At 32.6% G+C, this 26,347-nt stretch overlaps 3 protein-coding genes and 1 long non-coding RNA gene across 6 annotated transcripts; 2 read left to right on the top strand and 2 right to left on the bottom strand.

Annotated features, from left to right (window-relative positions):
- The first annotated feature begins 18 nt into the window (after positions 1 to 18).
- On the top strand, positions 19 to 5,065 carry LOC123690379. 3 transcript variants are annotated; one of them, XR_006751049.1, is made up of 6 exons: positions 19 to 537; positions 1,087 to 1,155; positions 1,229 to 1,240; positions 2,568 to 2,705; positions 3,280 to 3,382; positions 4,815 to 5,065. It is a non-coding gene; the product is annotated as an uncharacterized LOC123690379 (long non-coding RNA). The 3 variants fall into 3 exon arrangements; XR_006751048.1 differs by having other exon boundaries at positions 1,087 to 2,427; XR_006751050.1 differs by lacking the exon at positions 19 to 537 and having other exon boundaries at positions 1,016 to 2,427.
- A 448-nt stretch (positions 5,066 to 5,513) lies between these two features.
- Positions 5,514 to 6,542, bottom strand: LOC111000520 (dioxygenase tasH-like). The gene has a single exon (XM_022269977.2). It carries the CDS (start codon positions 6,468 to 6,470, stop codon positions 5,664 to 5,666), a length of 807 nt encoding a protein of 268 aa, XP_022125669.2. The 5' UTR covers positions 6,471 to 6,542; the 3' UTR covers positions 5,514 to 5,663.
- A 2,445-nt stretch (positions 6,543 to 8,987) lies between these two features.
- Positions 8,988 to 10,254, bottom strand: LOC111000515 (dioxygenase tasH). The gene has a single exon (XM_022269970.2). It carries the CDS (start codon positions 10,020 to 10,022, stop codon positions 9,102 to 9,104), a length of 921 nt encoding a protein of 306 aa, XP_022125662.1. The 5' UTR covers positions 10,023 to 10,254; the 3' UTR covers positions 8,988 to 9,101.
- Positions 10,255 to 10,508: 254 nt separating this feature from the next.
- LOC111000511 lies at positions 10,509 to 25,469 on the top strand. Its single transcript, XM_022269967.2, has 16 exons — positions 10,509 to 11,250; positions 11,934 to 12,112; positions 12,416 to 12,531; positions 12,922 to 13,037; positions 13,749 to 13,865; positions 14,418 to 14,537; positions 15,037 to 15,152; positions 16,687 to 16,869; positions 17,297 to 17,416; positions 18,311 to 18,448; positions 18,796 to 18,908; positions 19,878 to 19,998; positions 20,781 to 20,871; positions 22,164 to 22,240; positions 23,584 to 23,643; positions 24,438 to 25,469. The coding sequence occupies exons 1-16, from the start codon at positions 11,016 to 11,018 to the stop codon at positions 24,549 to 24,551; spliced, it is 2,016 nt and encodes a 671-aa protein (XP_022125659.2). The 5' UTR covers positions 10,509 to 11,015; the 3' UTR covers positions 24,552 to 25,469.
- Positions 25,470 to 26,347: the final 878 nt, after the last annotated feature.

Here is a 26,347-nt window from a genome sequence, read left to right as displayed (position 1 = left end):
GCCTTCCACCTTCTAGTAATATGAACGGATCGTTTTTATACAGTGTCTGTGATTAATAATCTGTGATACATATTCAAGCTATAAGGGAAGTCGTAAACCCCAGAATCCTCTCATTTTTGTACCTGGATATAGAAGGTTTCAAAACGGAGTCAACATGAACTATAGAATATTTATAACTATAAAACATTGTTAAATCCTAATAACCCAATCTATGTTACAGTTTTATTGAAGACATCAATGACTACAAAACAGTCCGCGATAACTATTACTAATTGAATAAAATAAATAAAAAGCCGGGTCTGTAACTGTTACAACAGTTACTCTGCTGAGTAAGTACTCTTTAGTAAGTTCAAAGTGTGCTAAACAAACTTCTTTAGACAAAATATCTATGACAGATAAATGAGACTGACAGGCTGACTATTTGAAAAAAGAATTTAACATCATGTCTTCGATGATAAGCATCTCGTAATTTTTACATCTATTTTTAATTTTTAAAATTCTCTGTTAGTGATTTCAAGATAATTCGGACAAAGCAAGGTAAGTTTAAATATGTTTCGATCTTTATATCTCTATAATATATTTTTATACAAAGAATAAGTATGTAGGAAAAATTCTATTCCATAAATCGAGATATCAAGCAGAACTGACGAACTTTCCGCTTCCGCTGACAGATAGTGCCCAAAAAATTTAATTAGCACCTTGCGCTTATGTTTTAACAGGCGAAACTCGACAACAGATCTCGTTTAGCGCTGTTTTTAAAAATCAAAATGAATATTATTTGGTTCCTTTCCGCACTATCGTAGTAAAGCTTAATCAAAACTTGGTTCAGTGTGCTCAAAGTTCTAAATTCTTTCATATTGTTAAAGAACATATTGACTGATGATTTATTTCGCGCGATTATTACATTCATATACATATACAATCTGTGAATACCCTTAGGAAACTTACCATGCAACTTTTGGCGCGAAATAGCTTAACTTCTATGAGTAAATAATTCTATGAGTAGATAATAAAATTTTAATATCCCAGCTACTCCTATCGGTTATTGTTACATTATAAAAAATAAATATAGATTTGTTCTTTCAGATTTGCAATTCAATTGTAAAACCTCTTTCGGGTTTTATTGAAGTCAAAAATGGGGAAGTGTGGGCGAAAGTATGATGTCTGTGAACTTGAATTATTATTAGAAATATATATATTTTAAATTTAATGAGTTTACCTCTTTCAGGATGCGTAAAACGTAAGTTGGATTATAAGGTATAAATGTGACCTCAAATTGTGAATACCGTTAATCTATGTCGATGTCATATGTGACAGTTAACAATTGTAAACTGTTAAAAATTTAAGTCTGCCATCTGGGAAATGCAACAATTTCGCATAAATTGTAACAAAAACAGTTGATTTGTTTTGTTAATTTTTCACAAAAATACATACACTATCCATACAATACAAAAACAATACGTTTATGTCGAAGATAAAAATAATAATAATACATAAAATACACTATATCGCAACTGTAAACTTAGTCAGCGAATATACAAAGATGTCGATAGTCGGAGACATTATTCAGTAAGCACGACGTCTTTGTTAATCTGTGCAACATATTAGCTCTGAGCATCTCTCATTGGCATCGCAAACAAACTTGTCCATCGCCATCGCACATATCCATTAGGTACAAATCGCCCGAAGGGACACTTGGGTGCTCAAAACCCATATTCATTTGAAAAATGTAATTATAACAATGGGTTAGTAAGCAAAACATATTTTATGTATTATTCGTCTAAAGGTAAGGAAATATTATTTTGTTTTAACTGATTTTATGACTTCAGTGTGTGACTCACATCCCTGAGGTTCGATCCCCTGCGGTCCCCCTATGGACTTTATATTTTGTGGGCACATCTAACATTGAAAATTAACATCTTGAAGGAACATTGGAAGGAAACCAGCGTTATATCTAAAAATTCCACGGCGTATCAGCTACAGAAGGCTGATCATCTACTTGCCTGTTAAAAAGCTGAGGCCCAGGACTAAATGATAGCGCCACTTTTTTGTAAACCAGTAAACCATTACAACGGGATTCCCCTATAACGCTTTTTCGTATAACGCGATTTTCGTATTTCCACGTTGCACATAGTATTATACCTATTTGATATTTCAGTGATAGCCCTGCTTGGAGTTATGTTTGGTTTAGTTTCTAGGTTTAACATAAATTGTACAGAATCGAGCGTTTTTCTAAAAAGAAATCCTTTACAAATTACCCCCTATACACTTCCAAAATTGACATTTTCCCCCTATATTTTGGGTAATAACCCTGAAGTTGGCATCACTGGACGAAAGCCGAGAAATTGTGTACATCCTTAGCGTTCATACTGTATCGCTAGCGATTTTCAGAGTATGAAGTCATCGCGGTGATTTTTTTCGTAGATTGTAAGTGTCGCCACACATTTATTTTGTTTTTATTTGTCTGTGAAAAGTGTTAATTACAACTGGTTAACCTGTGTGGGGACTAGCGTCTCTATGTACACATATGTATTACTATTTTTAAAATAAAGATTATACTGTTACAGACGCTGCCGGTCAAAGTCGGGCCGGTTTAAACGATGTCGGTGTGGAGATCGCCGTTATTCAATACGACCAAAAAGTCGTTGCCGACGAAGATCGAGGTCGCGTCGGCGCAGATCACGTTCTTGCCGAAGCCGGGGACGGTAAGAGATATAGCGAATACAAATGCTGTAATGATTAAATAAAATTTTATTATTTGGAAATTCAACCCAGGATCGCCACTTTTTATTTTATACAAAGGGTTTTAAAGGTATTGGCGGATTTCTGTACCCGTTTTGTGACAATTTTTAGTCAAGTTGGTGATTAGCCTTATGTGACACAAGGAAGGACTAGAAATATAAATACACCCGTATTACCGCGACATTTGTCGTTCCACAAGTGAGCATTTTTTAAGCACCGCGCAACACTACTGTAGTCTGTGGTCGGTAGAAAGTTTAGGCCTAGTGCGAGGAGGCCTATCAGTCCGTGCTAGAGCCAAAAAGAAAAAAAAGCCTATCAGCATTATGTACATCAACCCAGGCAGTGCAGAACCCTGACACAACTCTGAGGATCGTAGCTCTAAACGAAGACTAAAAGACGAGTTAAATATAAGCACTTCAATATAAGCGGACGTTGAATAGTTTTCCAAAGTAATAAAATATTTATTTACCATCTTCAGCAGTCGAGAAAAATATAAAAATATATTTCGTATTCTTTAATAATTTTGCGATTTTCCAGGTACAACTGGAGATGCCGATCCCGCTCAGGTAGATTTAAAAGATGCAAACGTTGTGATCGAAGATACCGTCTAAGGAAGAGGTCCGCTTCTTAAATTCTCGTGGTAAGAGTTATAAGCCTACCGCTCCATTATCTAATCGTAATATTTGAATTGCGATACGAATAATAGGTTAAATATTTAAATTAAAACAGTACATTACGTTTCATTGCAATAAATATACAGAAGTGTACAAATATTTCACTTTATTTGGTTGGCCGTTAAATTCTATAGTCTATGCGATTTTTGTGTTTTTAATAATCTGTGGCTAGTCGTTTTTGTTACCTACGTTTATAGGTTGTCATGTGTAAGTTGGCGTGTGGCAGAAAAAGGTACTAATTTTGACAGTTGTGTTGACAGTTCTAACAGCTTGGTAGCCTCACGTGTGTCGGTGCTAATAATTTGTGTTTTAAAGTGTAAAAATCATTACGAAACATGCCAAAAGTAGTGCGGAGTGCAGCTAGAGAAATTATTCTAGCTGTAAAACGTTTTTGTGTAGAGGAGAAACGTAACAATGGGCCGATTATTCCATTTCAACAAGTGAATGCTCGAACAGCGGCTTTGACAGGTAAAGTATTGCCAGTTAAAAGTGATATTTATATCCCCAAATTTAGGGAAAAATAATAATTGCTTTTGAAAGTAAATGTGATTGATGGATAACTTAAAATATTTTTTGTTTTATTTAAGGTGTTTCTGAAAGAACCGTGAACCGTATAGTTTCAGAGGGAAAAATCATGGAAAGTAATTTTACAGCGAGAACTGAAGTCCCTAATCAAGCAGCTCAAGGACCTTCCAGAATGGAGGAGGAGAATGTCTACTTAATTGATGAAATATTAAAGAAACATGGTCATAAGGCTGTAAGACTTCCGCCTTATCATTGTGACTTTAATGCAATAGAATTCATTTGGAGTTCGTTCAAAAGAATATTTACAGACACAAATGTTACTGGCCTCTCTGAAAACATGGAACAGAGAATCCATAGTGCATTTTCCAAAATAACTGCTGAAGAATGGCAGAAACACTGTAATCACGTTATAAATGTTGAAAATAATTATCGTATGACAGACAACCGCCTTGAAACAGTAATGGAACCATTTTTAATTGATTTGAATAGCAGCGACTCAGATTCTTCTGACACAGATGACTCTGAAGAATTCATGGAAGGAATAATGCCTCTAACAGACCATAATTACTTTAAAAAATATTTTTTTGTTATTGAGTTTTTTATTTACCATTAATGTAATATCTAAGAATATCCATCAATCCAAACTAAACAAAAAAAGTGGCAACACAGAGGGTTGTAGGAGGCGCCGCCACTGGAACGCCAACTTATACTTGACAGTCTATAACAGTCTACGTTTAATTATTGAACTGAAGTTTCAAATTTTTATTCTTATTCTGTACAAATGTGTACAAAGACGTTTCTTAATTATGTTATTATCTGTTTGGCTTATGTGAATGTATTTTAATTAAATTGTAATTTTTTTTAATCTTTCAGGTTAGAGTAAATTGGTACTAGATTAAAGAAGCTCTGAGTGGTTGGTCTTATAGAAATATCTCAAAGCTTCTTTAGTCCAATTCACACGTGATCCGTCTTCCCGTTGGATGAATCAAAATCAAAGGAAACGCTTGATTTTTCGTTTTAACCTTGTTATAGAATTTTTGTAGTATGAGATAAATTGTTATCGGTTTTATTGTTTGGAAATGTTTAATTTATTTTTTATAAATTATATTTTTATTTTATATTAATTTGTTTTATTTACAACTATCAATACTGTTTTTCGTTGAATTTAAAATATGAATAAGAAATATTACTTGATAATGAACTAATCGAAATGATTTGTGGTAGGTACTTCAATTGATCTGAATGGCTTTTCCGGGAACCTTGAATACAAAATATCTGTAATTTTCATTTTTATTATATCAATTCAAAATACAATAGTGTAGTTCCTATGAGAATGTAAGTGCGTGCTCCTATTTCACTATGCCTACTGCTGATAGAGGACAACTCTTTGTTTTTATTTATGTATTATTTATTTATAGTACTATGCTTAATTAGCTATTAATTACTTTTGATGTTATGTGATACATGGTGTAATGTTTGCAGCTTTTTACAAATATTGTGAAAAAACTTGGCGATTAAAGAGTGGCTGAGAGTTTATTGCCAGTTCTTCTCGTCCGTTCTACGCCCTTGATTTGAGAACAATAAATATTTTATCAATTAATATGTACCAATGTGTATATCTTTATTGACGTTTATAAGTGTACATTTTGTTACTTAATCGTATAAATGATTTTCACTTTCTATGACACATTGTTCTTATTGTTTTTTTTTAAATTTTTAATATTAGTTCCAAAGAAACGCACATAGCTTAAATTTTTTATAAAACACCGACGAAAATATATTTTTCCCAGGATTATTTCCAGCCGCACCCAAACATACGATCAAAGGCATCAAATGTTCTGCTTCTCCCAAAGGATGGCATTCGTACCCTTGTGGTGTCTTATCCCAATCAAAAATGGCTTCTGGGCTCAACACACCCAAGCAAACATCATTAAGGAATTTGTCAAAGTCCTCATTAACAACAACTTCATCGTTGTATATCTGTGCTGCGTTTTTAAATTCTTTCATATTGTGGTACGACATGCCTGATCCAATAATTGCGATTCCTTCCTTCCTGAATTCATATAACACTTTTCCAATGTTGTAATGATCACGGGCATTTTGGTTTTTTAAAATTGACACTTGAACAATGGGTATATCTGCTTTTGGGTTAATTAGCATCATTGGTATAAACACTCCGTGGTCCCAACCTCTTTTCTCATCCAACCTCGATGGTATCGTCGCGTTTTCGAATGCTCTGTGCAGTCTTCCCGCCAAAATGGGGTCACCGACCGCTGCGTATTTGAATTCATAGCTCTCTGGCGGGAAATTGGAATAATCGTAAATCAAATCGTTGTTCTTCCCGGAAGATATCGTAACAATGTCCTCTTCACGATGTGCTGTGACTAATATTATTGCCTTTATACGTTTAAAATTCACAAATGAAGATATATTACGTAATGAATCTGCTATTTCTAAGTTATGTTTCTCACCTAATACAGGCATGGGTCCTCCGCCATGGTTTATAAACAAAGATGGCGCGTACGCCATTCCATAAAACAGATAAAATCTACGATGCGTTTAACTGCTTAACTTCAAAGATAGAACTGCTCGTAATTAGTATGCAGCATTAATTATATACATTATCATAAGTGATAACAATGTTTATAGACCTCATTTTTAAATAATTAGTCCTCACGTTGTGTTATCATATTTTATTGTGGTCTTTGTTCTTATTTTTCATTTCATACTTGTAAAATGGATCTCATTTATTTACACGAGTATAACAATTTAAAACACTGTTTAAATTTAGTAGCACTGGTTAAAATGCGGTGGATCGCCGAAATTTCGAAAAGTATTTCGTTTCTACTTTTAGCAAGAAGACGAATCATTGGTTCAAGTTTAAAATTTAGCGTTTGAATAATGAAACTTAAGTATTTTCGTTTAGACTTAAAAGAAACTCAATAAAAAATGTAAAACGGGTTCATTCTTGTCAAAATGTTGGCTATAGTGTGATGGCGCCAGTGATACGAAAGGAATCCTTGATATAATACGTTATTTAATTTAGTAAAAAGTTCAAGATTCAATTAAAAATTAAATTCTTGCGAAGTTTTGCTAGAAACTATATTAAGTAAAGAATTTAATATCTTTAACATAAACAATTGGGTGCATAAGAGTTTTTTTATAGTGTAATTTTCATAATCAAATATAATTATTAAATATCGTTTCTCATTCAACGCAATGAAAATCAAGTATCGGTATATTAAGGAATTATGAGGTTTACTAAGTAAAAATAAGTACAGTGTGACAAGTTGTGCGATGTTACGTCTTCTCTTTGATGCCCGTGGAGCATCAAAGAGAAGACAGCAATGAATGAATAATTTTATATAAATATGAATCTTGGGCGATTACAACGACTATGTCCAAAACACTGGAAGCGTTTGAGACGTATGTTTAAATATCTTGGACAGACCGCATACGAAATACGACAGTGCTGGACAGAATGCAGAAGAACAAAGAAGTGCTTATCACTATTTCTTTCAACTAATCATAAAAGTCAAAGTGGCAGGTAGAAGGAGATCTGGCCCCAGACGCACGTCTTGGTTGAAAAACTTAGGACAATGGTTTGGTCAAAGCACCAAGTCATTGTTTAAAAGCGCCGCATCCAAAATTAAGCTCGCTATAATGATCGCCAACCTTCGTAAAGAGATGACACTATAAGTTTTAACCGGCAGTTATGATGGTAATTTTTAAAGTTAAAAACACACACATTAAAAAAACACACATGGTAGAAGTGAAACCTTCAAAAACAAAGTTTTTATAATTAATCAAATATAAATTAATCATTTTCCACTATCTAAATGTGTGTGTTCTTTAAAAACAGTATATTTTAATGATACATTTTAATTTATAAGTTTAATATAAATCTTTAATTTGGCAAAAACTAAAACAGCGAAAGTTTGAAATTCGATCAAATGAAAAAGCGGCAGTAAAGAGAGGCTGTATAATGCCTCATATCTCATTTTCTCCCTCGTTAAATCTTATGAATTGATGTTTCTGTCGCTCTTTACCGCTGCATCCGGTTTGAAATCACGACGATTCTAAAGAAGTTTATCTATCTCATTTTCTCCCACGTTAAATCATATGAATTAATGTTTCTGTCTCTTATTACTGTCGCTTTTCCGTTGCACCCGGTTTGAAATCACAACGAATCTAAAGAAGTTTCACTTCAAAAAAAGTTAATAAAAAATAAATAAATAATGTCAGTACAAAATAATATATAAAACAAATCACTTCACATCTCGTCTATGGAAACATCCGCCTTCTATTTCCCTTACCTCTGATTCTAGAATTTGCCTATAAATTCATGAACAGCACCATCATAGTAAATAGCATCTGATATTGACTGACTACAGACTACAAAGGCTAATTTTTTCTAACGCTATCTAGCAGTATGTATTAAAGAATTAAATGATTTGAATCTGAAATTTAATATTTACAAAATCATATATTAAATAAGTTTTTTAGCAAAACTAAACAATAATTAAATCTTGATATTTTCCCTAAATTAAATGAAAAGAATCCCACTCACTCATCCCTAGCCAGCATTTTCGGAATATTTTTGTATGAACATTAATAATAAAAATTTACTTTATTTGACTCAAAACAAACATTACATTCTATATTCACTGTGGTTAACCTTATACTTATACATAAGATACATCTATGAGAACTAGCATTTAAATTAAGCCTAGCCTGTATCTTAAAAGCTAGTTTCCTTCAGTGTCATTAAGAAAGAAGGTTAAACTGTTCAGCATTCAACGTTTATTGAACCAAATGGAGGTACATTGCTGGTCTTTTACTTTGTCCTTGGTGTTATTGAGATTAGGCTGCCATAGCCTTCAAGTATCGGGTTTGATACCTAAACGCTAAAACATTGCAAGGGACTCTACAAGACAAAGTGTTTTTGTAATCAATTAAATTTATTGATATGCAGCTTAGTGTTTAAAGAAGCCTGATGATGAGATGCAGCCCATTGTGTATTTATGGTAAATTAAAACCATAAAATTATAATAAAAAAACAGTTTATTTATAAAATAATTAAAACAGAATAGTAGTTATTTTATGTTACTATATTGGACCCTCAATAACAATGATAGGTATGTGAATAGAATGAAAATGTTATTCATTTTTCCATATAAATCCACTTAATCTAAAGCTATCACTTAGATCCCAGTTAAAAATCCTCTCTCCTGGTGCCTTTCCACCAGCACCTGCAGTCACTACCAACGGCATGAAGTGTTCTGCCGCACGAGGTGGATGTGCTTCTCTTGCTCCTGGTTGTTGGTCCCAAATCATTAGCATTTCTTTTCTCTTATCATTATTAGCTGTGCATGCTTTATTCAAGAATGTATCAAAGTCCTCATTTACAACCTTGTGGCCACTCCTACCATACATAAATTCTCTCATATTGTGGTATGACATACCTGACCCTATTATAGCAATCCCATCTTTCCTAAATTTGTGCAATACCTCACCAACTCGATAATGCATTTCCGCATCTTGATTTGTTAGAACTGAAAGTTGTACTATTGGAATATTTGCTTCTGGATTCATTAACATCATTGGTACAAAAACACCATGATCCCAACCTCGGGAGGAGTCTAATTTTGCTTCAATCCCGGCATCTGATAGGGCTGAGTACACCTGCTTTGCTAATTCAGGATGTCCAGGTGCATTGTAGGTGTACTCGTAAGATTCTGGGGGAAAGCCATAGTAATCAAAATAAAGATCATGATGACTGTTGGATGATATACTTACATGTTTTTCCTGCCAATGAGCTGTAACCAATATGATAGCTTTTAAATCCTTAAAATTGACATGCTTTTTTATTTCATCACGTAGGAAATTTGTCAGTTCCATATGGTCCTTGTCACCTAATAATGGTAGTGGACCACCTCCATGATTAACAAACAACGCAGGAGCTATAAAAACCATTCTTTTAACACTCGTAAAGTGTCGGATTATATTCATAGATATTATTGACATTAACACAATAAACACCACTTGGATGAGAATTGTGAGCGTGTTAAGTATAAGCATTAGGTCATCTCAATCAACTTATTTCATAATTAAATGTAACGTCACGAGCCGACGGCCTTGGTTCTTGATGAATCATGTACTATAGCTGTAAAACATTTTTTTGTTTTAGTATTACAATCTACGAATTAATGTTATGATTCTATGGAAACAAAATAACCCGTCCCGTCCACAACGAAAAATTAAGTTTTTGTATCAAATCAGCTGACTAAATTAATTTGTTTTCAGATTTGACAATGTATGATCATTGACACATGACACTTTATATTGATAATATTTGACTACAGTGAACTGTCTATGTATAGTGTATACAGATATTTATCTAAAAGTTTAAACGATTAAACAGATTAATACTAACCAAAATTGCTGTTTCATGTAAATTTAATAATCGATAAAGATAGTTTTATTTGCTATTACGAATAATGTTTTTGTATTACCTAAGATGTAAATAGAAACTGATGTTACATTAATTTGTTTTGAATGAAGTATTCGTTCGTCTCTTTCTGTCCAACTGTTGCTTTCGTTATGATGAAACGAGACAGATTTCATATTTTGTTTTATGAATTACCATTTCTTATGCAAGTAAATGTTTCACTATTGTTTAATTTAAGTTTATAAATTTTATGGGCAAAATTTTCATATTTTAATCTTTTGTAAACACAATATCCCGGTCACCGTATTCGCGACCCTTTCTCTGCTTTCACGAAGCTATTCGGCAAATTACAAATGGCGTCTTTGTGAGTTGTCCTTTTCGCACAGGATTTTCTCATTTTATCGTTATCAAAACAATAAATAGTAATTAACGGACTCGACGAAATTTTGTGTTTTTTCGTTTTATATAATTTAAATAGTATTTCAAAATAAGTTAATTTTCTTTTTTCTCAAGTAAAATGTACAATGACGGAAATAGGGCGAGGCGTAATCTTTAATACTCATTTTACTAGATAATAACTTATATTATCGTGTTTGTGTCAGTGAAATTGTGAACAACTTAAAATGGACAAGAAAAATAAGAAAAAAACTGTTATCAAGAGAAAAAGTGATGAGCCGGTGGAGGGTGAAAAGAAGAGTAAAGTTTTGGTCAAAGCTGAAGATGATAAAAAGGTAGAAGTGGAGGTCGTTGAGGTTCCTGTTGAGCAAGGGCAACAGATAGTACATACTGGACAGTTAGTAGAAGGCAACTTTGAACAACCAGTCTTTGTCAACATGAAGGGAGAGCCAGTGCAACTTGGTATGTGTTTGATGTTCTAATATCAATTCCCCCTATTTGGTTGAAATAAACGATGTTCTCTTTGGTAACTACTACTACTACTCTTTTTGGTACTTCTATAAAGCATTCTCTAACTACTACTTGTTTTCAACTACAGTTGAAGCTGTATAGGACAACATTGTTTAGAACAACTTACTTATATTGACCAAAATTAAAGGTACCGGCTGAGTTCTGTTGTATTAAGTACTTAATAAAGATGTCATTGGCTGTTACAACTATCAGTTTTATATGACTTAATATTAGTAGTCCCTTCAATGTTGTTATTACAGATTTTGACTGTATCTGCAGTAGTGCTTCCTATCTCCATAGAAGCTTCTTATGGACTTATTAGAAAATCATTACCATGAAATATATATCAAAAGTTTTTATGAAGTAAAAATACTAAAAAACTGTAAATTAACATAGATTTTAACTTATTAATTATATCCCTATAAATCTAAACCGAAACTGCTCAATTCTGCCAGTAGTTTATAAAATCTGTTACATTGTAAGGTTGAGCTAATTTGATTTAAGTATACAGCAGCTAAAGTCCTTTGATGCCTCTAATCCAATGTGGAGCTTTTGGAACTTTTTTAATCTATTACTGAAATTGTTCTTAGTTGTAAATCAGAACAATTTAATATTTTATAATCAATATACTTCAGGGCCAAATACAGTTATACTGTATGAGCAGAATGGGAATCTATCTAATTTCTCCTTTGGCGGAATGTGGACAGTGGATTCATCTGGTCGTATTGTTATGGCGGAGACGATTTATGATGTAAAGGGAGCGCCAGAAGAGGAAGGGGGTACCTCATTTGTTCAAAATGCAGAGGTTAATAATGTGAGTTCATTTCTTGTCTTAGTGATTGTTTTCTAAATCACCATTTGCCTGTTTAATATATCCTTATTTATTTTAAAATTTCTATTTATCTTGGGTTGACAACAACAAACAAGAATTAAAAAGGTGTCAATTTATATTTGAAAGTTGGTTATACTATTGTTTGCAGACCACATTATGAAACCATTAACTGATATTTATTTGGTGCCTGTCTACTGGTACAATTTCGATTAAATATTTATTACAATTTTATAAACTAATACATGATATTGAGACGAGTATTAAATGTAATAATTGGCATTTCAGACACATGTGGAAGAATCAAGCAACACATTCCAACAGTTTGAGATGAATAGCAATAACCAAGTGGACAACCATGATTATGAAGTTGCCATTATTGAAAATCCAGATGTGGCTGAACGGTATCTATTCAAAATATTTATTGCTATTTAGATTTATGACACAGATACACAGACTATAAGGGGATGTTAGATTTAAATAGGTTGAGAGAAAAAAGTAACATTTTCTATTTGAAGTTTTAGTGACTGACATTGTTTGTACACTATGTATTCTTAAAAATGATACATAGTTTGTTTTATGACACCTTCAATATAAATTTTAAATTTAATGATGGGGAAAAAGTGATACCTGTACCTTATATTCCATAATAAACAGGTTTTTTAAAATATATTTTGTTATTCATTAGCTAGTCCCTGTTTCCTTTTGATGTCTTTGTTTATTTTTCACCTTTTTAATAAAGGGTTTTAAGCATTTGTATAAATTATAATTACAGTATTGAATAATAATTTCAGGTCAGACTCGCAAGTCATAACAACAGAGTCTCAATTAATAGCGACAGGCAGCGGTGCAGTGCGCTGGTTGAATCAGAAATATGACTTTGTTGTTCGGAAACTTCAGCTAAATTATGGTAATTGTATTTAATAAAAGAATATTGATTATACTATATTATAAATATAATATTTATTTGTGATTGTTATTAAGCAGCTCAAAAATTACTGAACAAATTTCATAATTATAAAATACTACTACTTTCATAATTATATATGAAGAAAAAAGTAGTGATACTTACGTCCCTTTTCATTGCAAACAGTAAAAAACGCACAAGTAATGATAACATTTTTTTTAAAGGTTTACTAAACCTGTTTTTTTAATTATTAGACGAAATCAAAGTCCATTGGCACATACCAAACCGGGAATAAGTAGGCAGTGACAGCTAAGGAAATAAAATTAAGGAATTACACTCTATTCAATATATTGTTAGTTATATTGAAATATTTGTTATTTTTGTATTAGGTCACTTGAGTAAGTAAATATTTAGATTTACTTTTTGATACGTAAAAAAAACTTAAAAGAACTTTTTTAGTAGCAACACTTATGATACAGAATTCTACAAATGAAAAATCGAAGTATATTCATGTGATAAACATACACAACCTTACATCATTTTTTACCAACTACAAAAAAGAGTAGTATTTGAGTATACTAAAGGTGTGTATATGTGTGAGTAATGTTTGTCCACAAACCAATTCATATTTAATTTTCTTCAGTAGCAGAATATTGATTTGTATTGAATTTTAATGTTAATATATATGTTCTGATTAATTAATGCATATTACAGATGCGGGTGTGAAACTCCTCCATTCGCAGTCGGGTTGCATTCAATGTGTGTACTTCACGACGCCCAATATGCAATTGGCATTCAATGCGGTGCCGCAATTTTTATGCATCGAGACAGGTGAATTAATCATTTATTCTTCATAAATTTTTTTGTTCTTGTTTCGTTCATCATTCACTCACTAACTCATTCCATTATTCTCGTTCCTTTCATCATTCATTTACTCACAAATTCATTCTATTATTCTTGTTTCGGTTATTATTCATTTGCTCACTAAAGTTCTTCGTTCATAGTTTATTTTCTTGCTAATTCATTCCATCATTCTTGTTTCGTTCATCGTTCATTTACTTGGTAATTCATTCCATTATTGTTGTTTCGTTCGTCCTTCATTTACTTACTAATACATTCCACCATTATTTTTTCATTAATCATTGTGTTAACTTATTCGTTCATCATTCTTTTAGTCACTATTTTCTAATAAGAGAGTTCAGTAATTAAAAAGTCGGCAACGCACTTGCGAGCCATTTGGCAATGTGCGTGAGCCTACTAGCGGTACCGCTTATCATGTTTATTATAGAGTTATTTTTTACTTCAGTTCAGTCGCCCGCAATCTTAAGCATGACCTGTTTAGAGATGCTAACGTTTTATTGATTAATAAACAATTATTTCCAGGAATCGAATTCAACACGGCGATACCAATGGTCGGTGGGACGGGGAATCCCAGTATTCGGCATAATGTCACATTATTTTTGGCTGAAGATGGAAATGGCAAATCCGTTATAGTCAGTGGTGGTAAGTAACAAATATGAAACAAAACACTGCCATGACGTCATACCTTAAAACGCGCTAACGAAGTATTTTTACTGTATTAATACATGCAAGACCTTAATACCTGTAAGACCTTAGTACCGGCAAGACCTTAATACATGCAAGACCTAAATACATGCAAGACCTAAATACCTGTAAGACATTAATACCTGTAAGACCTTAGTACCGGCAAGACCTTAATACATGCAAGACCTAAATACATGCAAGACCTAAATACCTGTAAGACATTAATACCTGTAAGACCTTAGTACCGGCAAGACCTTAATACATGCAAGACCTAAATACATGCAAGACCTAAATACCTGTAAGACATTAATACCTGTACGACCTAAAGGTTCAATATGGATCATCTGTTTGTAAAATACCTCCCCTTAAACAATTTTAATAAAAAGGGGTCAATAACCTAGATTATAGATTCTTGGCTATATTTTCCTTTTGTAAGCAAAAATGGCTTTAATTTCAGGTATATCAACATTGATTGGTGAAGACTTAACATGGCTGTTGGAAACTTTCAAGTCCTGCAATCCCGCCTGGAGACAAGTGAGGTGTGTCGTATGTGATCCTACAAAGAACCAACAGGTAAAAAATATTATTTATTGAAATTTGTTGACAGGCCTGGTCAGTTTACAGTAATACATGAAAATCATGAAATATATATTTTTTAAATTATAAAATACTAGCAGACTCGGCCAAGCACTGCTGTGGCTAAGGTTTTGGTTATATTACATAGTAAGTACCTGGATGGCCGTATAGAATATATATGCTGGAATAGCTTTAGTGTTGTTGTGTCGTTAAAGCAATTTAAAAAAATTGTATTATTATTCGCCGATAGATGTCAGGAAGATGTATTTTTCAGATTAAATTGGGACTACTCAAACACCACCTTTTTGTTATTTTCTATCATTTATTCCTAGCTAGATCGATTTATCGGCCCCCGAAACCCCCCGTATACTAAATTTCATGAAAATCGTTGGAGCCGATCCCGAGATTCCAATTATATATATACATATATATATATATATACAAGAATTGCTCGTTTAAAGATATAAGATAAACTATTCAAGGGAAACTGTAGGAGAACTTATGTGAAACATTGGTACTTTTAATACAGCGCCATCTATTATATCAATCTATTGTATCAAATAATAAACAAATAATTTGCAATAAAATAAATTGCTGTAATTAAAGATCTAAGCTATCCTATCTCTTAAGTTGGATCAGACTACTCACGGTGCCAGTTTAATTTAAAATCGGTTAAGTAGTTTAAGAGTCTATCGCGGACAAACATCGTGACAGGAGATTTATAAATATAAATAAATATATATCAATGAAAATTAAGGTACAGAGACTAAGTACAATCATAAATGAAAATCATGAATTATTTTTTTAAATGTAGCAAATGAATTATGTAACTACTTAAAATAATGGTATGTACATGCTATGTATCAGAGATGGCGCTGTATTTGAAAAAAATAGTTTCCCGCTTTTCTGTTGAAATTTTTATGCAAATAAAAAAAATTATTGCTATAAACCTCACGAAACCTTTCCAACGAATGCAAAACCGTGGAAATCGGTTCCTGCGTTCTGGAGTTATAGCGTCAGGAAGGAAAACCCGATAGTAGTATATATAGTAAAAAAAAAGAAGATATATTTTTTAAATCTTATATCTTTAAACGAGCAATTCTTGTATATATATATATAAAAATTTTAATTTTTATATATATATATATATATATAATTGGAATATCGGGATCGGCTCCAAAGATTTTCATGAAATTTAGTATACGGGGGGTTTCGGGGGCGATAAATCTATCTAGCTAGGAATAAATGATAGAAAATAAAAAAAGGTGGTGTTTGAGTAGTATATATAATCTATATTGTTCATATTTCATCATTTTATTAGTATGTAATTCGTACTTTTATATAATTTCCATAAACACAATTTATAAAAAAATAAAAATACCAAGTAGAGCTCGGCCATCCAGGTGCTTACAATAATGAATGAAAATTATGAAACACATTTTTTTAATTATAATCAATGAATATCCTGAAATAGATATAAATTCTTCCAATAATATTTGATTGTTTTAAATATTAGTTTATTTAATTCCAGTCGGTGCGTGCTGCATTTCCATCATCTCATGTATCCTGTTCTGTCTGGCAAGCGTCCAGAGCCCTTGGGAAGCTGGTGTCAGCTTCGGATGAGATTCAGCTGGCAGCTGAGGATGTGGCAGCTAGGTGTAAGATATATGCGCTGGCTTTGCTGCGAGGGGAACACACTCCAGCGCAGCTTCAGGTGAGAAGTTTCTCTGATGATGATCAGGTTTAGAAGTGTTTTTGAATTCAGTCCAATTTTTCGGATTGTTTTTTTGGAAGTTGCTTAGACATAGATATAGACATAGCCAGACATTGACAGACATATATAGACATAGCCAGACATTGACAGACATATATAGACATAGACAGACATATATATATACAAATACAGACGTAGACAGACATATATAGACATAGCCAGACATTGACAGACATATATAGACATAGCCAGACATTGACAGACATATATAGACATAGCCAGACATTGACAGACATATATAGACATAGACAGACATAGACATACATATACAGACTAAGATGTAGATGCAGACGGCTACACCTGATGTCTTAAAGCAATTATACAAAAAGTATAACCATTATTCTCATAAAAAAAAATATAATTCTAGGTCTTAAAGCGAGGAATAATTGGCACCAATGCTGGTGAGCTCTTCAACCGACCCGGTGAACCCATCACCAAATTGGACGCTTGGCTGGAACAGGATAACTACACTAATATATTGCATAAGGTAATTATTTTTTAATTATCTTGGAAGTTTTGGGATGTTTTTTATTTTTATACTTATAGTAATAATTATAAAATAATGAAAATAAATTTAAAATCAATTTTGGGGGGTTGGCTTAAAACGTTACGATACGGGGTGGGGGGATTAAATCAGGCGTTATTGTTAATATTATTGACGACTTTCCAGTACATACTTTACACCATGTAATGGTAAGTTTGACGTATCACGAAACGTTTCACGAAACGTTTTACTATTTGGTACAGAAAAGCGTTAGGGGCCGTCCATAAATTACGTCATCGATTTTTTCCCGATTTTAGACCCCCCCTATAATCATCCTATCGTCATTTCTCTCCCTCCTTCTCTCTTCCTCCCCCCTTCTCCCAAAATTGACGTCATTACCAGTTTGACAATATAAAACATTGCAGATTAGAGAAAATTAGGGTATTATATGATTAAAACACTTGGTTATAGAATCACCTTTTATTATTTTACTTTGATATAATATACATTCTTATTATTTTTACTTTGATATAATATACCTTTTTAATTACCATTTCTTTTATTATGAGTTATTTTAGTTAGAAATAAATCTTTTTGTACGTGAAAAATAAACTTTAAGTAAATAAATAAGAATGACGTCAATTTCGAAACACCCCCCCCTCCATCAATCATTTTACCGTCATCCGCAGACCAAACCCCCCCCCCCCTTATTTATAATGACGTAATATATGGACGGCCACGTACATGGGAGGGGGGGGGGTCAAGAATCTTCAAGAATTGCGTGACGTAATACGTATTACTGTTTTTTTTTGGGGGGGAATGCATTGCGCATACCCAAACCCCAAGGCGCCACTATTTTTCAGCGAGAACTAACCGATTCATATTGGTATATTTCAGGGTTTAGAGCGTCTCATTGGTAAATTTAGCAGTCTCATACGGAGCTTCATGCAGCCAGATGATTTTGTATCTCTCTTCTTTAATGTCGCTAACCAACTGGAAGAAGAGAGGAGGACGTTCGCGCTTAATAGGTTGCGGGTGAGTTATGAAATTAAAAATGTTGCATGGTCACTTTAAAGCAGTTTATTTTAAAAAAAAAAACACTATTACATACATGTTTAGAAATAGAGTATGCCCATATCTAATATTACTGAGCCGATTTTGATGAATTTGGTTAGACTACTTTTTAAAACACACATTTATTTTAGTTTTCTTAATTGAAAAATAAACATATAATGCTCATATAAATATTATTAATTAAAAAAATATATCAGATAATATTTGTAACTTGTAATATCACAGAGTAGAGAGCGAGAAGCAAGCACAGATAATGCAAAATAAAAAGTGAGAAATGCGTAATTTAAATTAATATTAAATTTTTTCAGGATACGGAAACATTGAAGCAATCTCCGACGGACACGATAACTCAATACGCGTACAATTTGATGAGCCATCAGACGAAGCTCGCCCAAAAGTGTCTGGATGAGAGGGGTGGCAGGTGAGCTTCACATTATCTACCGGATTAAAACGCGTTAATTACAATTCAGTGGTAGTTTTTATATGTACTAACACTTAGCGCTAAGATCGAATTTTGTCTTAAATTTTTATTTATTTATCCTTTATCGCCTTATACAAAAACACACATAACAAAAATAAAAAAAACAGTTACAAAAGTTATAAGGCAAAGGGCGGCCTTAAATGTATGTATGGATTTGGCATATATATAATATATATATTGGCTAATTATACTGGGACAACTATACTCTTGGGGATAAAGGTGATTTTTAAAATTAATTTTGAGTGACACTGCAACGAATTAAATAGTTTGCGATGACCATGCACGCCTACGAAGTTAATTTCAAATGACAATGCAATCATGCTTCTAAGGAACAGCTAATTTCATTTTTTTTTAAATATTTTTTTGCTATAGATAGATATGAACTGTTTATTACATTTATATGTATTATATATTAGCACCTGGATGGCCGAGCTTTGCTCGGTATTTTTATTTTTTTATAAATTGTGTTTTTGGAAATTAAATAAAAAAAAGAATAATAATTAATATATAAGTACGAATTACATACTAATAAAATTATGAAATATGAACAATATAGATTATATATGCTGGAATTGCTTTAGTGTTGTTGTGTCGTTAAAGCAATTTAAACAAAAAATAGTATTATTATTCGCCGATTGATGTCAGGAAGATACATTTTTCAGTTTAAATTGGGACTACTCAAACACCACCTTTTTGTTATTTTCTATCATTTATTCCTAGCTAGATCGATTTATCGCCCCCGAAACCCCCCGTATACTAAATTTCATGAAAATCGTTGAAGCCGATCCCGAGATTCCAATTATATATATATATATACAAGAATTGCTCGTTTAAAGATATAAGAAATAAAAAAGTTACACAATTGGTTGCATGTCAATAAAATTATAAGGAAATAACAATTATCCGCAGACGACACAGTAATGCCGCCATTTGCAAATACGGAACCTCGACCCAGGAGTGTTCCTGTCTCTTCAGCAAGGTCTTCCGGCTGCCCTGCAGACATATTCTAATGCTCACGACTGAACTGAAGGTAATTTTTTTTTCATATTTGGGCTGCTCGTTTAGTAGTTACTTAGAAATTTAGATGGCAATTCTGTCTTTTTATCTTATAGATAAAATTATCATGTCGCGGTGTTTGTGGTTAAACTCCTCCGAAACGGCTTGACCGATTCTCATGAAATTTTGTGTGCATATTGGGTAGGGTAATTTTTTAATAATAATTTATAAAAAAAAATAATACACGCAACCCTAAATTTTCAACCCTCTACGATCTACCTTAATTTTTATTTGTTAATTAAAACCTTATGACTTGAACTCTGAGGTTTATATAGAGAAAAAAAATCACAGTAAAACCGAACAATCTCTGCATAGCAAAAAAGTTCCATGTTGGTATGTCACAAAAATGTGCTAAAAATGTACTAAAAATGCACTAAAATGTACTTAAAATGTACTAAAATGTACTAAAAATGCACTAAAATGTTCTAAAAATGTCCTAAAATGTGCTAAAAATGCACGACAAAATGTACTAAAATGTACTAAAAATGCACTAAAATGTTCTAAAAATGTCCTAAAATGTGCTAAAAATGCACGACAAAATGTACTAAAATGTACTAAAAATGTACTAAAATGTTCTAAAAATGTCCTAAAATGCACTTAAAAATGTACTAAACATGCACTAAAAGTGTACTAAAAATGTCCTAAAATGTACAATGATACATTGGTACAAAAACAAACACAAAATACAATTTTGAATGTGACAAGCACTTAGAGGCAAACATGACATACATATATATATTATATTTTTTGTTAAAGGTGAAAACCCATATACCGTTCGAACCGCGTTGGACGGTCCAGCATTGTCTATTCGGATGCGATAGTGCCAGCAACACACCCACCACCACAGGTAAACATTATTATCTAGATCTAGATCTTAAAAGGCCGGCAACGCACTCGCGAGCCCTCTGGCATTGAGGGTGTCCATGGGCGGCGGTATCACTTAACATCAGGTGAGCCTCCTGCCCGTTTGCCCCCTGTTCTATAAAAAAAAAAAAAAAAGATCTTTTTAATCCACTGCTTTCAGCTTGTCCCGGATTTAGACTTTTTTACTTTGACAGTAATTTAGAGCAGAGATCCCCAAACTTTTTTGCGTCGTAGACCCTTTGCCATGTTTTTGGGTAGACCCCATACTTACCTGATATTGATTTCCTGTAAATTACTGACTGTAGTGAAGTGTAGTGTTAAAAATTTAAAAGTTACACATGTTAATTTATACATTTATTAATTGAATTTAAATTAAAACTACTTAATTTTTTTACTTCATTGGTACTTTTATATATAATGTATATGTTTTGATATTATAAGATAGTACGATGTAAGTAAATAGCTATAACTACGGACGCGGAGCACGAAGAATTTCGTACAATGACCTTTGGGCCTACTGCCAGTGGTTGAAAACATTTTTTTTCAAAGTACGAATATTAAAACGGTAGTTTAGAATTTGAGTAAGCTTTGTAAATAAGATGATCGACTTAATATAGGTAAGTACCCAAGGATAGCTTTTTACCCGACTGCGCCAGAAGGAGGGTTATATTTTTCGAGGGTATGTATGTATTATTCTTTGACAAGCTCTTCTAAGAATTAAAATTAATAGGAATTTTTAATCGCTTTCCGTTTACTGGCCATGTTAACAGTAACATAACATAAAAAAATAATACCGATAAGCGTTAAAAAAGGAATTACTACTTATAACAAAACAAACAAATGGTTATGACTAAAAGGTTGACAATCTCTGAATACGGCGGTCACTGCATCTGTGTGAGCGCAACGGCAATATGTTTATGCGCGAGCGACAAAGACATAAGATGACGGGTCATTCTACGAAATTCTTCGTGCTCCGCGACCGTAGTATACTATCAGTGTATGTGTTGAGATCCACTCGTGGGACCCCAAATTTTTTTTTCTCGCTGACGTCATAGACCCCTAGGGGGTCGATATAGACCACTTTGGGAATCACTGATTTAGACGAATATATACTTAAAATTATAAACTCAAAAATTGTAAAAATATTACTGTTTTATTGTTTTTCAAGAAAATGTATACTTAATTGTTATTATTTATCTCTTATTTATATTGTGTATATGTCGTACCATTGTAAATTATATATATCATGTATTGTTAATGAAAAATTTTTTACAGCGAGTGGGACATATATGGAACAAGTGGTTGTTGAGAGTGATTCAACGCGGACGACACAGCATCAACAAATACATCCCGTAAGTTTGATTTTGACTTTGTTTGACCTTAAAGTATATTTAAAATATACCTAAAATTGCTATTTAAAATAAGGCCCTGTTTCTCGCCAAGGCGCATTGTCCCGTTACGCTAATTGTCCCGTTACAATCATTGTACGCTTGCGCCTATCTATCTCTATTTCTCTTCCACTTGATTGTGTTTGTATCCTTAAAAAATAGTGATTATTCAATAAAATTAATTAAATTTTATTAATAAAAGTATGCAATAAAGTAGCAGTCAATTTTTAAACAAATTTTGAATAATTTTGAAACGTACGATGACGTCATCAGAACGTCGAGTCTAGTACGTCATAAAAAAAATAAACATTCTTTATTGACGATGAAATTAATTTATGAGATGAAAAAATTAATGAATAATATACTCTGATTTTTTTCTAATTCTGACATTTCAGTGTTGCTACTGAAAAGGTCTTAAGTTTTTTACCTACAAAAAGGTTAATCTACATATTTACTTATTGAAGTGACCGAACACAAAAATAACAAATATTTCAATATCACTAATATATCGAATAAACTTTATTTTATTTCTTTAGCTGGCATCACCGGCTACTTATTCCAGGTTTTATAAACTTTTTTAATACAATAAGATGTTATCTTTCCTTGTGCGTTTTTTACTGTTTGTGATGATAATGGACGTTAGCACTCGCCGTAAATCCAACTTTAAATGTAGAGCACCACACTCAATAACATAGATACATTCAAATAAAATGTATGCATAGACTATATGTGCACTAGTATTAAAATTGAAAAATGTGCCCGGGCAAAGGGTTTAACATGTCAGATATGGAAATATCTGACATGTTAAAAAATTATAGCTGTCAGAATTGTACAGAATTAAAAACCAGAGTATACTTTAATAATGAATTAGCACTCTTTTGATAAACGACTTACTATTACTAGACACCTAGTATATTGTATTCCTTTTTGAAATCTTCCAAAGCTGTGGGCATCGTAATTAGCTTCCTTTGCCTCTGAAATTATGCTACGTTGCCAGCAATTGCAATGTGATTTGGATTCCCACGTCTTTGTCACCTCATTCTGGCTCAGACTGGCTGCCCACAACACAGGGAATCCTAGTGTGGGGTTCAGTGTACTCTACTTTCTAGAAACAATTAATGTATTTTGTGTCTAATAAAGTTATTTCTTTCTTTCTTTCTTTCTTTCTTTCTTTCATTCTTCAGCTCCCATAGCTGATGATTGCAGAATCATTTGATGATCTTATTTCATCAAGTCAAATTTTCTATTTCCAGTGTTTAAAGTTATTGCCTTAATATGTTTTAAAAGTCCAATTTTAATAATTTCAGGTCAGACAACAGCAATATGTGCTAGCCACGCCCGGGCAAGCGGCCACACCAGTCTCACAGGTGAATATATATAATTCTACTGTATGTGTGTCACTGAACTCCTCTTAAACGGCTCGATCGATTTTAGTGATTTTTTACGTTTATTTCGCGCCCTGGATGGTTTAAATTCACAGATCAGCCCTGCAGATGGCGCTGCAGTCGGTATGTTGGTTATATTTATATATACAGCAAATAAACAGCTGGTATGTGTTAAGTGCGTAAACTCGTAAACGGCTTGACAGAAATTGATGAAATTTTAATTTTCTCAAGTGGAGTTATAAGAGTTTTTTTTTATGTAAGACAACGTCTGTCGGATCTGCTAGTAGCTAGTTATGTATATAAGAGGAATATGACGGCAATTCAAATATCGCCGATACCGATAAATCGGCAAACTAATCACCTATTGAATATCGTTATCAGATGCATCTTATCTATACTAATATTATAAAGAGGAAAGGTTTGATTTTTTGTTTGTTTGTATGAATTGAATAGGCTCCGAAACTACTTGGCAGATTTAAAAATTCTTTCACTGTTGGAAAGCTACATCATTCCTGAGTGACATAGGCTATATTTCATTTTCAAAAAAAATAGGCATCCTTACTAAAATTACGATAACATTAACATTTGTTTATTATTTGATACAATTCTAACAGATGGCGCTGAGTTAAAGGTAGTTTAGTTTAGGTCCGTGTGTTCTCCTACAGTTTCCCTTGATTAATTTACTACTATGTAATATAACAAAAACCTTAGCCACAGCAACGCTTGGCCGAGTCTGCTAGTTTGTAAAATATATGAAATAAAGATTGTTATTACAGGTGATATTCTGCGGTGGCGGGGTCAACAACGTGGGCGGAGGCGCTCCGGTGATCACGTCGGTGCTCCCGGCAGGGGGCGCTGTACTCACGCCACACCACGCTATACACCAATGATGACGTCACAACTAGGAATGGACGTCACTAAATGACCTCGAGTCGAGACGCTTCCTTGACTGCACAGAGTGAAAGGGTCTGATGACGTCGCAATGTTGGATGACGTCATTACCGTATGCCAAGAGCCTTACTAACGTTATAGTGTGTTTATAAGTGACGTCATATCGATAAATGACGTAACTGACAATATGAATTTAGTTGATATTGCGAGGGGTTGCGTATGTTTGAATGTTAGTTGGACCGTCTATTACGGCATACATTGTAAATGTACGTAGACGGTAAAGTATGTTTACGTCATAAAAATGCCTCGACGTAGACGTACACACATCAAGTACGCTGACGTCATATTGGAAATAATTGTCGGACTGTATATAACTGTTTATCTACTTAGATCTGTAGTAATTTTTAAATGTATAATATCGTTTTAGTTAAATTGTGTTCTTGATTAAATAATTTAACCAGGTGATAAGGTGTAAATATTAACTAGATTATTATTTATATTATCTATTAGTTGTAAGAAATTGGAAAAGGAAAGGCCTGCAACGCATTTCCGATTTAAAATTAATTTTAAACTATGTTTTTTCATAGACCTTTTTCTGGTTCCAGTGGACACCCTATACTACCAACATGTTCCTTGTCAAGAATATTTGGAAATCGTTGGATTTTTGAATTTGGAATTCCAATTAAAATTAAAAAAAAAATGTTTACTTAATTATACTTTAATTTTTAATTCCGTAGAATTCTGACAGCTGTCATTTTTTTGACATGTCAGAGATGGCAAACTTTTTTGGCTGCGCACATTTTTTAAATTTCAATACCCGTCTGAACATGTGAGTTTATACATACATTTTATTTGTTAGTGAATATATACATTTTTATTAGTTCTATTGCTCCTCATTAAAAGTAGTTTATCGGCTAGTGATAATTACATCACTTTTCATTATAACAGTAAAAAATGCACTAGTAAAGATATTTTTTTTAAAGGTTTACTATACTATAAATAATAATTAGTAGCCAGTGATGCCAGCTAAAGAAATAATATAAAGTCATTAGTTAATTTAATATTTTGTTCGTGATATGGAAATATATACATATATTTATTAGGTCACTTGAATAAGTAAATATTTAGATTTTCCTTTTATTTTGGGACAAATTTGACCCATTTGTGGGCCAAATTGGTCAAATTTGACCCTTTTTCGGCGTATAACTTTTTTTAAGTAGTAACACTTATACAATGTCAGAATTCTACGGAATAAAATAAATAGAGTATGATAAAAAATGAATTTTACTGTTTGACATCAATTCACAGTACAATTAATTAATTATTGAAAACTTATTTTAAATAAAATATTTTCTTGCCTTGTATTTTTTGTTCATTTGTGTGGGACCCCTGGATCTATGGAATGTTCTAGATTTTAGTTTATTGTTTTAACGCTCCAAAAGTTGTAATTTTGTTATAAAATAGATCAATGTAATATTAAAATGTGTTTAAAATTAAATTTATTTTATTTCATGATTTATCTGAAAACAACCTATCCACAATCTCAGGACTCTCCTACGAGGACAATCCATTTTTGGCGACGGATAGAATCCAATCTCTTCGCTCTTTACGCTCATATTTTATAATCAATATACCAAATAAAGTAAAAAAAACCGTTAATATTAAAATATACATGTCTATGTTTAAAACATATCAAATAGCTTTTTATTTATTTTTAAACTGGTGTAAGTTAAATTCTTAAGATAGCTTATTTGCACAGTTAAACTTTCATTTTGATACAAAGATATATCCACAT

The sequence above is a fragment of the Pieris rapae genome, chromosome 24 (assembly GCF_905147795.1).
Source record: "Pieris rapae chromosome 24, ilPieRapa1.1, whole genome shotgun sequence".
Lineage (NCBI taxonomy): Eukaryota > Metazoa > Arthropoda > Insecta > Lepidoptera > Pieridae > Pieris > Pieris rapae.
Note: the sequence above shows the minus strand (reverse complement) of the source record. Positions and strands in the feature narration are given on the sequence as shown.

Bases quoted from the DNA above. Each gene is read 5' to 3' on its own strand.
- LOC111000520 (XM_022269977.2), bottom strand. From the start codon at position 6,470: ATGGCGTACGCGCCATCTTTGTTTATAAACCATGGCGGAGGACCCATG.
- LOC111000515 (XM_022269970.2), bottom strand. From the start codon at position 10,022: ATGCTTATACTTAACACGCTCACAATTCTCATCCAAGTGGTGTTTATT.
- LOC111000511 (XM_022269967.2), top strand. From the start codon at position 11,016: ATGGACAAGAAAAATAAGAAAAAAACTGTTATCAAGAGAAAAAGTGAT. The intron at 13,866-14,417 runs GTGAATTAATCA...AATTATTTCCAG, and splicing joins ATTTTTATGCATCGAGACAG to GAATCGAATTCAACACGGCG. The intron at 17,417-18,310 runs GTAATTATTTTT...GGTATATTTCAG, and splicing joins ACACTAATATATTGCATAAG to GGTTTAGAGCGTCTCATTGG.